General features: G+C 29.4%; 3 protein-coding genes across 4 annotated transcripts; 2 read left to right on the top strand and 1 right to left on the bottom strand.

Moving 5' to 3' along the window:
• Positions 1-1,413: 1,413 nt before the first annotated feature.
• Positions 1,414-4,094, top strand: LOC108569087 (N-alpha-acetyltransferase 35, NatC auxiliary subunit). 2 transcript variants are annotated; one of them, XM_017930495.1, is made up of 7 exons: positions 1,414-1,557; positions 1,623-1,705; positions 1,759-1,907; positions 1,964-2,187; positions 2,235-2,397; positions 2,450-3,548; positions 3,611-3,755. In XM_017930495.1, the coding sequence occupies exons 1-7, from the start codon at positions 1,541-1,543 to the stop codon at positions 3,664-3,666; spliced, it is 1,791 nt and encodes a 596-aa protein (XP_017785984.1). In that variant the 5' UTR covers positions 1,414-1,540; the 3' UTR covers positions 3,667-3,755. The 2 variants fall into 2 exon arrangements, with proteins under 2 accessions (XP_017785984.1, XP_017785983.1); XM_017930494.1 differs by having other exon boundaries at positions 1,415-1,557; positions 2,450-3,559; positions 3,611-4,094.
• A 366-nt stretch (positions 4,095-4,460) lies between these two features.
• Positions 4,461-5,616, bottom strand: LOC108569075 (tubulin polyglutamylase complex subunit 2). The gene is made up of 5 exons (XM_017930471.1): positions 5,515-5,616; positions 5,284-5,457; positions 5,047-5,225; positions 4,812-4,991; positions 4,461-4,764 (listed from the first exon to the last, which is right to left on the bottom strand). Exons 1-5 carry the CDS (start codon positions 5,609-5,611, stop codon positions 4,486-4,488), a joined length of 909 nt encoding a protein of 302 aa, XP_017785960.1. The 5' UTR covers positions 5,612-5,616; the 3' UTR covers positions 4,461-4,485.
• A 70-nt stretch (positions 5,617-5,686) lies between these two features.
• LOC108569076 (cytochrome b-c1 complex subunit 10-like) lies at positions 5,687-6,062 on the top strand. Its single transcript, XM_017930472.1, has 2 exons — positions 5,687-5,831; positions 5,892-6,062. Exons 1-2 carry the CDS (start codon positions 5,782-5,784, stop codon positions 6,007-6,009), a joined length of 168 nt encoding a protein of 55 aa, XP_017785961.1. The 5' UTR covers positions 5,687-5,781; the 3' UTR covers positions 6,010-6,062.
• The last annotated feature ends 8,110 nt before the right edge of the window (positions 6,063-14,172 follow it).

Genomic DNA, 14,172 nt, shown 5'->3' with positions numbered 1-14,172 from the left:
CATTTGAAATTTTGTTTATCTCTTAGTCGTTCATTAATTGGCTTGCGAAGTGGGAGAGAAACATTATCAGTGGAGGCTACGCAATTTGCGTTATTCACTTCTTGTCCAAGCATAAGAACGTACAGTGCGAGAATATAGTTGACTAGAGATCTAAGTTCGAAATCATAAGGTATGTTCAACTCATATCTTACAAACCTCTGATAATGCAATTATGACAATTTAAATTTGATTATTCCATTAAAAATATTAAATAAACTACTTCAAATAATCTCTAGGAAGTTCTAAAGGTAGATTTAGATGAAGTCACATTTACATTAATGATATATATTTAATGTATTATAGAAAATGGGCCAGAGTGAGAGTTCTATTACAGTTGAGAGTAGTGATAATAAGGATAATACAAATGCAGAGGACAATATTCCAACAGACTTCTTTAAAAAACAGGAAGTTAAAGCCAGCAGTCTTATGGAGGTGGACGAATTGTTAGAAGCTCTTGATAAAGCCATTGCCGAAATTGGTGGTAAAGAAGACAAAACCATTGTTCCCGATGAAATCAACCATGCTGCAAATAGTAACAAAAAAGAAGGAACTATTGTGGATAAACAATATGGTAATGTTCCAAAAACATTCCATGGATGATTTTCCTCTAATCATATTTAATAATTTTCAAATATGTATTACTTTTCTACTATAATACGAGAAAAAACATAACTATTTCAAATATTATATAATTTTATTTTTCATTTATTTTAATTATAGAAACCTGATTTTGTACAATAAAATATAATTTTAAATTTACACTCATTTTATTTTACAAATTACTTTCCAGAGAAATTTACGCTAGTCGTTTAAAGGAGTGAGGCGGAGATAATAGATTTATAAGATACAAGACTTAATCTTTATTGAAGCTGTATCTCTGATGGAGAAGAGTCCAAGAAGATGAAGATGTTTCTTGTATTATTTATAACGGTTGCATTTGTAAGATCAGGATTATAATAATGATGATGATCAAGTTCTAGCTATATGAAATAGTAACGAGTCGAATATTGATCAATTCTTAGGGCTGATCTTCATTGAAGCCTATTTGCTGTAAATATCTCTGATCGAGAGGAGCAAGTCTGAGAAAATGAAGATGTTTCTTGATTTATTATTATTAGTCGCATTTGTAAGATCAGGATTATAATGATGATGATCAAGTTTTAACTATATCACAAAAACATTTATTGCAACAATAAAGTACCAAATTATAAAGTCAATAAAATAATAGAATGACAAAAATTAAATTAAACTGCTGGAAAGGACTATTGACCATAGGTCCACATAGCTCTTTCTATCCTACAAGATATATTAAATTACAAATATACGAGCATTCGGTTGCATAACTGATTCGTGTGTGGCGCTGCTATCTATACAATTCATTTAACTTTACAACCATTTACAACAGTGTGTGTGTAACTTTTGGGGTGGGTTTGGGGTTAGATAATTCGCACCAATTTGGTTAGTTCAGTAATTTGTAATATTTAAATACAACTAATTTTTAATGGAATATATGGAACCGTAAGTATAAACTATATATACAATGTACATAACCTTAATATTTCAATTTTGATTATAAATTTTAGATATAATGGAGCAAGTTGCTGTACACCGAAAACTCAATATTATTGGGTGGATATTACTAAGGATTTCTTAACATCTGTTAATGGTTAGTATTGAATGGAATAATATTGATTGGTCATTAATAACTTATATTCAAAGATCTTAAACTTGGGGAGCTCTTGCATGATTCTCTTTTCGGGCTTTTTGAGGCCATGTCAGCTATCGAAATGATGGATCCTAAAATGGATGCAGGTATGCTCTGCAATAGGGGGAATAAAAAAGCAAAAACATTTGATCAGTCAATTGAGGTAGCATCTATTATGAATCAAGTAATATTGTACTAAAATAAATATTATGTTTATAGGATGGTTCTTTGAAATTGAAAGATATAAGCAATGCAGATTTAATTGGAATTATAGATACAACATTTGCATGTCTTGTGTCTTGGCTTGAAGGACATTCCTTAGCTCAAACAGTGTTTACCAATTTGTACCTGCATAAGCCATATTTAATTGAAGATAGAGCATTAAAGGCATTTTGTTTATCTATTTACAAACTTCTAGAAATTATTAAGGAATATATTCATAAGTAAGTACACTTATTTTGTTAGGAAGTATTTTTCATGTAATTTGTAGAGCAATGGTCTGTGAAGAAGAAGACTTTCAATCAATGCAGTATGGGTACCATTTATATCCTGATATATCAGAGCAGAGAGCTATAGGAATGTTGCAAGAGGTTGAGGAAGATTTGCACAAAAGAACAAGAGCTAAACATAATGAAGTACAATCATCAATTGAGGTAAATCAATATTATTATTTTTGTAGTAATACTAATTGGGAATATTTCGTAGGTAGAAGAGATTGTTGCTTTATATTCTAGAATAAAGTTTGTTCGGGCATTGTATCAAATATTGTCAATATTTAGGCAAAGAAAAGATGACGTGCAGTCTTCTTCCAATGATGTCAACAAATTATTAAACCAAAAATTGAAAATAGCATCTGATATGCTTTTCGTCATGAACAAAACTGTGTGTTTGGGTAGCTACTCATCAAGTTCTGATTTATCTCCTGCTTTGGGCTTTGAACCATTGATTAATCAGAGGTTGCTTCCACCCACGTTTCCAAGGTATACAAAAATTAAACCAAGATCAGAGGCATTAGGTTATTTCGTGAATATGGTCGAAAGACTGAAAGGTCTTATAAACGTTCAGTCTATAGTAGCATACAATCAGGCTTTAGACTTTTTCATTGAATTCAGTAAGGAAAGTCCTTGTATTTTGTCGAGGTCTGCCTTGCAGTTATTATATGTAGGGAGTTATAGTATAATAATGAATGCAGGTTCACCTACATTTAAAGATATCTTAAAAGAAGCTGCAAAATTGTTTATATCCCCACCCGCTTTGGTCTCTAAGTCAATTTTATATAATCAGCAAGCCAAAACTTATGTTGAAAGTTTTTTTACTCATTGTACACGACCTTTCTCTAACTTTTTGCAACTGTGCGGACATAATAGAGCGAGACAAAGGGACAAGCTAGCTCATCTGCTGGATGAATTTACTGCATTGCAGGATGAAGCTGAACGCGTTGATCTTCATATACACAACATCTTCATGACCTGTAACCTGTCTCGATCACATTTGGCATGCTTTGGAACTTGGATCTTATACCATACACTGCGTATAATGATTATGTACTTGCTATCTGGATTTGAGCTGGAACTGTACAGTGCTCATGAGTACTACTACATTTATTGGTACATGTATGAATTCCTGTATGGGTGGTTAGTATCTGCATTAACCAGAGCTGATAGCTTCTTGGCAGAGCAAGAACTGTATAACGAGCTTCCAAAGTACAAGGGTTCGAATAAGAAGAAGAACAAGTGCAAGAAAAAACCCAGGCCATACTTGAAAGAATCCTTGTACTACCAGGCTTTGCAGAACATGTGTGGAGGTTACTACAAGGTTTGCATTATGTTATATGTTCCTTATGATTAATGTCTTATTAATATTTAGGCTTTGATGGGCTTTCGTATGGACGGGAAACTCCAAATGCCGCATCCACAATTTGATAGTGAACAAGTGAGGTACGATCATAGATTTGGACCATTTCAAAATTTACTGACACCACCTCCGGTTCATTATCGAGAATTCCGTGAACTCACATCGCCGGAACGATATCAGCAACAACCAGTGGACAGTTCCTATTTATATTTATCAGGATGCAAGCATTTTCATCAAGCTAGGCAACTTCTGGAAGGAATTTCACCAGCCGAAAAAGAGGTCACCGATTTGTTGAAAATTTCGAAAACCAACTTCGTGGTGTTGAAATTATTAGCTGGTGGACACAAAAAGGATTCAACTAAATGTCCGGAATTCGATTTCACTTTAAGTAAGCACTTCCCAATATTCAAACTTTCTTAAACCGAAATTTGTACTAATTTATGCTGTTTGTATTTTGAATATTTATAATTACGAAAATATGATTTATAATATTTAATTGAAGGATTTCTTTATATTTTCAATACAATTTGATTTTGTGTTTTCAATTTATAACTATCTAATTATTAATTAATTAATTAATACAATCATTGTATTTTATAATATAGATATATATATATATATATATATCAAATAATGCAATAAATAATTAAAAATACGTAAACTTTACATTAATTTCGTGATTTTTTTTAAATATTATCGAATTGACAAAACTATTAATTGTTGCTAAAAATACGCGATTGTCGCGTTTTATTGTTCTTTGTACATTTTTCAGAAGAAAGGTAATTATTTGCAATAAAAAAAGTAATTTAGTTTTGCAGTAAAGCAAATAAATTGGCTTTGAAACATTGAATTTATTCTAAAGTTTTATAATTGCATTGTTCGTATTTTTATGTAGGTTTTCTAATATAATAGAGCGGTTTTCTCTGTGGCTTGTTGAAGCTTCTCTCCCGCTCCAACTTCTTTTTGGGCGATTTTACTTTCTCTTTCTCAACAACTCTAGGAATTCCTTGACATATTTTAGGTAAACATTTAAAGATACTAACGTCCACTTTGTTCACAGGTTTATCAGAAAATTCACATTTGATTTTTCTCTCCTTGTCCTGCCTATTCCATTCTGTGGTACGTTTATCTTTGAGCAGATCTGGCGCAAGGAACCGAATCATATTCTAAAATCAAATATTAATTACCTCTACTAAAGTATTATCAAATTTACCTCAATACTCTGAGGAATTCCTTCAGGTGTGAATAGCAATTGCCATTTAGGAATCCCTAAATGCGCAATAGCCATTCGAAAATAAGTAGTAAAATCGTCTGCTAAAAAGTAGTATTCGTTTGGTCCAGTCGACAGCCAAATGGTCGGTGAATATCTTGAGTTTAAATATACCAATACGACCTACAAGAACTTACTAAAATCTTTGATACACATTTTTAAATGTTTAGTTATAAACCTTGTTATCTAGATTTATGGTGACCAGTTCAAATAATTTACTGGAATTACCCAATTTCAATTCGAATCTTTCACCGACTGTGGAAACGCCTGGATCCTGCGTCGCCTCGTGTCCAATGATTTGAACCAAATCTTGTAGTTGATTGATCTCAATCTTTCCAGTAGTTATACATTTATCCACTATATATTAATTGAATGTAACAACTATAACAAACTTCGTTTTACTTAATAAACTTACTTTTAAAACTGAAAGTCCAACTAAAAAGAAATCCATCAATAGATGTATAGAAGTTCCTCAAATCTTCTGGCAGTAAAATTCCTTGTTTATGTTCCCATGCACATATATCTCCATGACTAATTGGCTGTCTTCTGGATAAATAAGTGGATTTCACCCCTAATTTTTCAAATTTTTCTAAAAATAAAAATACTTTAAGCTTATATACTATAACTAAATTGTTTTATATAATACCTAACTGCTTTGGAAGTCCTAATAGAAGATTTACGAAGAATGAATCTTCTGAGACTTTGTCCACCACAAAATCCATAATTTCAAATAATATGATCATCTCCTAGGCAACCTTAATGACCTACATGTGTTGATGTTACATAATATAGGTGGCGCTGAATGTTTAGTGTGTAGCCATAGCGAAATATATTCCTTGTCAGTCGTTCACTGCGACAAGAAAAGTTCGTATTGATTTAGAAATACAACAAATCCAATAAGGATCCCATCGAAATGGTTCTAAGAAGTCTTGGAAAGAAGCACCTTGAGATTGCTACCAAATGGTAAGTCTAATATAATAGTAGAATTTAACCTCTAAACATTATGTAATTTGTTCTTGATAGGGTGGGATCTGCTACTGCTTTCGGAGCCTCAGCTGGTATGGCTGTGGTCTACATGACTGACTGGAAGCTGATTCTTCAATATCTCCCATACTACAATGGCAAATTCGCTGAGAAGTAAATGTATTTATTTATACAGCACTTATAGTCATAAATAAAAACTAGAAAAACAGAGTTTATAACATTTTATTAATAACCAAGCTACAGTTCTACTAAATGCAAATTATTGTTTTGGTTGTTCCATTATAATCTTAGCAAATTCCTCATTTTGTGAATACATTCTCTTGGTTGCCCAAGGTTTATAAACTCCTTTGTAGGATATGTAGCATCCAACAGAGAAGGCCACAGCTCCAAAAGCTAATATAAATTGATTGCCACTAGCCCTTTGCATGAATTTGTTATAAGCTCCCATTTTTACCTAAAGAAAAAAATAATTGAGTAAGATCAACTGCATAAGACTATCACAGAATACTATACTTATCAGATTTCTTCAGTGGGTTATCTTGAAAATAGTCTTTAAGAATGGGTTGCCAAATGTATGCACCACCTAGGAACCCCAGCACAATACCAAAACCTAGTTGAAAAGTTGATAAACCTCTGGGTTTTCGTATTCTCATTACAAATCCTGCTTGGACTGGATGTCCTTTGTAGCTGTCTCCTTTTTGAACAGGTACTTAGCTGCATATACACCAAAGTGTGCCACTAGTGCTGTTCCTACCAACAGCTTAATCAAGTTGGCACCAGCCTTGCTTCGCTTCAACATACCAAAATAAACTAACCGCAAAACGTCTTATTCAAAGGTTATGTAACTTCGAGACATATGCAACATTAATTGCGGACGGGCTCTTATTTTGCATAACTCGAAAAGATGTTATTTAATTCCATAATTTGGCGAAAAAAAATTGATTTTCTAGTTCTGGATCAGGCGAGTAGGAAGGAAAAGGGATTTCTTATTGGATCTATAGTACAATTTATCTTGAAAATATCAGAATCTACATATATATATTTAAAAATTTCTATTTGTAATTATCAGTTTAATTAGTTTATTTATGTTAGGAGAAATCATAAAGTTTAGATTTAAATCCTAAAAAAATATATAATAATTAAATGTAATTGATCATAGGTCTTCTTTATGCTATTATATTAATTTATTGTGTACTTGCATCTACTCTTGATTCGTATTTAAGTGCATATGTTTATAAAGCAGGAAGTAATCACTGGAAAACCTTTGTCTCTCAACACTTGCTTTACAACTTATCAATAGTTTTAAACAATTATCCTTATTACATTTGTATTACTGCAATAAACTATATATTTTTAACATTTATGAAAACATTTGTTATTTAAAAAAAGTTAGTAGTTTCAAAATATTATTCAATTAAAACTAAAATGAACATCCACAATTTATTATGCAATAACGAGAGAAGTGACCGTATGCAACTGAATTATAGAGTTGAATTTGGTTTCGTGTTCAAATAAATCAATAATTTTATATTCCAACTTCTGCATTATTATTCTACAAGTAGTGTAATGATTTATTCAAGAAATATTTTTAATTTACGTAACATTTGTTGCATTTCATGATAGCGAAAGATGGGCATAAAACAGAAACTGCAGCTAACTAGGGACAATTCTTAAAATATTTTACATAAGACATACAGTGTTTTCATGTAAGAATATGCATTAATTGTTAATAGTCATAAGGTAAGTAGTCAACAATCATCGGTTCAATTGTTGTTATTTTAGATGGAGCTGATAGCAACATGCCTCGTATAGTTGATGACCTTAAGTTCCCCAGAAAGTGGAAAGCATTCTTTACTAGCAGTTTTCATTTGCAAATAGTGGAAACTTTAACTGCTGAACGTGACCAAAAATATTACTTCATTAAGAAGATGGATAACAACTATGAACCGTAAAACACTATTCTATTTTTGCTTCCTACATGACCTTTAGAGATAACATTTCTGAGTGCTAGACGCATTGAAAATATTGGCTAAACAAAAATGTTAATTTTCATCAAATCCTCAGAAAGAGACCAAAAGTATTTTGAATAACTATCAATCTATATTTCCAGTTATTTAATATCTGTATATTTTAGATCAACATTCAAGTTCAATATTCTTCTAGAAGCAACTGATTACGAAAATACAGGCCATTTTCGAAAACGCTTGTATTTTCTTAAGCATTTGCTTCTAGAAGAATGTTGAATATGAAAGTTGATCTAAAATATATAGAGATTAAAATAAATGAAAATATAGATTGATAGTTTTAGCCTTTTTCTGGGAATTTGATGAAAATAAACATTTTTGTTTTTCCTGTATTTTCAATGCATCTAGCATTCAGAAATGTTTTCCAGTCTCTAAGGATCATGTATGAAATAACAATATAATCATGGGTGCTATAGGGTTCATAGTTGTTATCCATCTCCTTAATGAAGTAATATTTATGGTTACATTCAGCAGTTAAGATTTCCACTATTTGCAAATGAAAACTGCTAGTAAAGAATGCTTTCCACTTTCTGGGGAACTTGAGGTCATCAATTATACATTAGAGGCATGTTGCTATCAGCTCCACCTAAAATAATAATAATTGTTTCGATGATTTCGAAATAGAAGAAGGAAGCAATGAAGCATGTTGTTCATTAAGTTTGGATTCAGAACAATGTAGAATTAACAGGAAATTCAATAAATACCTTTAAACTTAACTTGCTACAATAGCTGTCAGTGTGAAAGCAGTAACAATAACAGTTAAACAGTTAAAAATTCAAATTTCAATTAATCAGGAACGATCGATGCTAGGAGCTCAGATACCTCCTCGCACTCCTAGTCTCCTGGTGCAAATCCCAATTTACGGCATTTTCGATAATCATTTTCAGACTTGCGTTTTGATTCGCGAAAACCGCCAACTCGTTAAATCTTAATAACTTTCTTATTAAAAAACCAACGTGTTTTATAGCAAATGTAAGCGAAAGAATTATGCTTTAAAACTGTATATTAAAATTTTCTAATATATAAGAATATAACCATTTTTTCAATTTGCTGCAATACCTTCACGTTTTTTAAATTAATCGATTACCACTTATGCTAATTAAACCATCAATTAAGCATTTTAATTTCATTCTCAATTCAATTTTGTGAGATAATTATATCATCGACCACATAATTGAAAGCTGAATACCTTTCCAACGAAACTATTAGCATCTTCGTGCTGTCGTCGATTTGCCTGCTACGAGCTGTAAAAATTGGAAAAAAGTAAATAGGATTTTTTTTTAAATCGCTGTTTTGTTGACATTCTACGAGTTTTCACGTTTTGTTCTTAATTACAGGATAATTATGTAACTTTTTTTGTATTTTATGGTTGCATAAGATGAGCGCCATCCTTACGCACCTTTTTATGTAATTTCGTAATGTTCGTTACGTAACAGGGAAAAGACGTTTTTCGGGTTGCCGACCTCTCGTCTCTATTAATAAATTATATCAATATCCAAGCAGATAGAGATTATATAAATTTAAAACTAATGCCATTGCAAATCTGTTTGTATACCAACGAACCAAATCCAATTATAATGTAACTCAATTTTGCACATTTTTTACATAAAACTTTATTAAATTGATTAGTAGCATTGACTAAATGAATACTAGAAACGGATTATCTCAAGGATAAGTAAATATTTGAAATATTTGTATGCAACCAGATTGTCTTTATTTTAAAGTTTAGTATTAAGATCATCATAGATATATAAACAAATTTGTTATTAAACGAATACTTTATTTCATTTCATTTAAATACATATATATATATATATTAATAAACTTATAAAATTAGACAACAATTTTATTAATATTTCTTTCAAGAAATAATAAGTAATAATAATTTTTATTGCAACAGTTAAAAAAAAAGTTAAACATTTTCATTCACAACAACAACAATATAACAAAATTAACTTCCGCAAAGGTTATTTAGACTAAAATATATAACATATTATTTCTTATAAAATATATATATGTTATTATATTTAAACTTTATATTATGTTTATTGTATTTGATTTTGTACTTTTCAGGTGCTTGTTTTTTAATAAATTAAAGTAAATTTAATATTATAAAATATAGTATTAATATTATTGTCCATATTTTAGCATTTAAGTTAAATTTGTTAACACTTAGAATTATTCAATTATTTTTATATCTATTCTCATGTACTTACTGCAATAATGGAATCAATATTGATATAAAAAACATTACATTTTAAGTTGAAATTGTATGCAAAACTTATTTTTTATTTTATTTATCTATTAAGAACCAAAGGAACAATCAACAAAGAAGCAGAACAATCAACTAATTGAGTTTTTTTCAGCGAAAACCCATTTGCAGGACTTCAAATACTTTAAAATTGAGAGAGAGAGACGAAACGGAATAAATCCGTTTATTTTTCCGCTGTGTTTTGATGATGGATTGAGGATTTCGTCCATTTGTTCCCTTGATTGCCTCGACCCATTTTCCGAGTGGTCCTACCGATTCGTCCTGGGGACAAACTGCTGGGAGCAATTAGTTTCGTAAACTGTTTGATTGAAATAATATCGGAATTATACAGGCAAACTATTAAGAGCATATGGCGTTCCGTTTAAATTCTCGTTTGAACCGTACTTTATTGTTGAGCTTGTATTAAATTTGCTGAAACAAACTTAACGCAATTACAGCTGCGGCTTTCCAAATGGGATGAAAACAAAGCCATAATCATAATATATATATATTTTGTTATATTTTCTTCTTTACGTTTTCTATCTGAATCACTTCTGGATGTCTGTGTTTGCGTACGGATAGTTTGTGTTGATGGAGAGACACCATCTTTGTTTTTGCTATGTTTTTCACTCTCATGAACATATAATGGTCATCACCCTCGACGTATTATAGCAGCAAAGAAAACATAGATTCTTCTTTTTGTATTATAAATATTTACGATTGTTTTATCAGAAAATTGTAGAGAATATCACTCTTGTAAAACTATATTATACAAAATAAACTAAATATTCTGTATTTAGTTACTCGATTAGTACGGTGTTAAACAGTCCTGGATATTGGCGAAACCGATTATCCGCACTATGTGAGGTATCGTCAATGTTGTATTTATTCGATCCTCTTCGATTATTCTTCATTAGATTTACTAGTTGAAAATAGCCACAAACTTTTAATGGTTGGTTTTGCTTCATAACCAGGCGCCTCCGCAATTTTTCACAGAAAATAAATATATAATTTCTTCTTTTTACATATTGATATTTTCTATCTGAAAATTATATAAATTAATATTGTACTTGATTAAATTTATTAGATTACCTATGATTAGATGGATCTGCATCTTTAGAAAATAATATACAACCATACCTCGTATAGTTCGGCTTCGATTAGCCCGGATTTACTATTGTCCGGTTTAAAATAAATTCTAAAAAATTGATACACAAAATTATTAGTTTAATCAATCTAGTCTCTTTTTGTTGTGTTTATGCGTTTTAAAGTCCTCGATTAGCTTAGTTTCAAACAGTGCAGGATATTAATATTGCATCTGAATCGATTTACATACTTAGGTTAGATTAGATGGACTTTAAGTAATCCCATGATCCAGATTATCTCCTTTCATTTTTGTTTATGTTGAAGAAGATAAAATCATATTATCCTCAAAATTATATGATTTCATTTCAGTTTTTGTTATGCTTCATTGACTTGGGTTCATCAACCATACTTTTGTATGATGAATATTTACATACCTGAAAACAATATACATCAATATTACATAACCAATCAAAGTAAATTACATACCATTAGATTGTCTTTGGTTAAATTAATCATTTTTTTATATTCTGAAGAAAAAGATCACAGCTGCTGTACTGTGTGATTAAGATGAATCAGAGTTGTTAACTTGAAGATTTCCAAAAGTAAATCATCTTATCCTCCAGATAGATAAATGATACTAAAATCCTAATTATCGCATAAAAAAAACAAATATTTATAGCTGTGTATGATTAATATTTTCATACCTGAAAACAATATAAATCAATATTACATAACCAATCAGAGTATATTACATACCACTAGATTATCTTTGGTTAAATGTATAAAATTTTTAATATTCTGATAAAAGGGGTATCACGGTGTGATAGAGATGTAGTAGTCTAGTTAACTACCAAAAAGTAACTCAACTTATCCTCCAGATAGATAAATGATACTGAAATACTCATAACAAGAAAAAATACATAAATCTAAGCATTTACTTATTTATGCCTTTGCAAAAGTTGTCTGAAAAATACGCAAGGAAAATCAGTTTACTTAGAAAGATTACTACAAGCTCACCTCCCCCCAAATGCACGGCAGAACTTCCTCCACAATACAAATAGAGCGGTCTGAATTATTCATCGTTATTACTCTTAATTTTTCATTGGGACTCGAGTCGACTTTTAAATTTATACGAGCATCTTTGCTTCAGGCAGAATATTCAAATTGCATTGCAAACCCCGTTTCCCCTTTCCATCCCTTAAGGTCCATTACGCGCTTTGCGTAACCGTTGTTAGAAGGGATCTACAAATTAAACGGATACACAAAGTTACAACTTTGATGTTAGATTCTTATTGTACGCACCGCATCGTTTCCATTCAATATTTGTCACAATGTAAATTTTGTCTAGTCTTTACATAATAATTAATTTCAATCATTTACTATTAATTTTCGTTTTTCTATTATATAAACCTGAAACAAAAAAAATAATAAAAATACAATAACAAGAAAATTATTTAAATAAAATTATGGATTATAAAGAAACACATGAATTGATTTATAATGAGAAAATAAACATGTAATTAGTAAACAAGTCCTATTATATAATATTATAACGTATTCCCTGTTAAATAAATGATTATGTAAGAGAGTTTTATTTACTAAAAAATATTTAATCGAATTACTATAGTCCATATAAACATAGTTGATGGATAAAAGTAGAAATATGTATGTATATACTTTTTTATATACTACATGTGCATGTAGTTTGCTTACATATTTTATTACGTGAATAGATGAGTAATACGATTATTACTTGCATGTTATGTTACATACATTTCTCCATTTATGATATTTTACCAGTCGATAATTTATTTATATTAACTAAATATTTAATACTCATATTTGTATTTGTCTTGTTGCTTATATTAAAAGTGTTGTAGTAATAAAAAAAATATGAAAAATTCATAGCAGATTAATTATCACATTTATGTTCATAATAATGAATACTTAAAATAACTAAAATCATTAATATATTTAAATGATATTAAAAATTCTATAATTATTACAAAAAACCCTTCAACATTAAGTAACATTTGTAAAAATTGTTAAAACTTTTGCTTTTTTTCCAAAAAATGTATTTTGTTGATTAAAATTTTGCATACTAATATAAAAATTGATAATTTTTTATCATTACATAAGAAAATATTTTCTTAAATTTANNNNATAGTGCGAAAGAAACAATTAGTCCGGTTTCAAAATAGCAAAAGAAATTAAATTTTAATTGACAAAAAATAAATAAAATTTGTGATTAAAATAAAAATTTGTAAGAAAATTTAATAGAAAGAAAATTCGAACAGTCCGGATTAATTATTCGGTTTAAAAATTGTAAATGAAACTAAATTTTAATTGAGAAAATATAAATAAAATTTGTGGTTAAAATGAAAATTTGTAAGAAAATTGTATACAAAGAAAATTCGAATAGTCCGGATTCATTATTCAGTTTGAAAATTGTAAATGAAACTAAATTTTAATTGAGAAAATATAAATAAAATTTGTGAATAAAATGAAAATTTGTAAGAAAATTGAATAGAAAGAAAATTCGAACAGTCCAGATTAATTATTCGGTTTGAAAATTGTAGATGAAAATAAATTTTAATTCACAAAATATAAATAAAATTTGTGGTAAAAATGAAAATTTGTAAGAAAATTGTATACAAAGAAAATTCGAATAGTCCGGATTCATTATTCGGTTTGAAAATTGTAAATGAAACTAAATTTTAATTGACATAATATAAATAAAATTTGTGGTTTAAAATAAAAATTTGTAAGAAAATTGTATACAAAAAAAATCGAATAGTCCGGATTCTTTATTCGGTTTGAAAATTGTAAATGAAACAAAATTTTAATTGACAAAATATAAATAAAATTTGTGGTTTAAAAGAAAATTTGTAAGAAAATTATATACAAAGAAAATTCGAATAGTCCGGATTCATTATTGGGTTTGAAAATTGTAAATGAA

This window comes from Nicrophorus vespilloides, unplaced genomic scaffold (genome assembly GCF_001412225.1).
Source record: "Nicrophorus vespilloides isolate i.1.1-1 unplaced genomic scaffold, Nicve_v1.0, whole genome shotgun sequence".
In the NCBI taxonomy this organism is placed as follows: Eukaryota; Metazoa; Arthropoda; class Insecta; order Coleoptera; family Silphidae; genus Nicrophorus; species Nicrophorus vespilloides.
The sequence above is the reverse complement of the archived record's forward strand: the minus strand, read 5'-3'. Positions and strand labels throughout refer to the sequence as shown.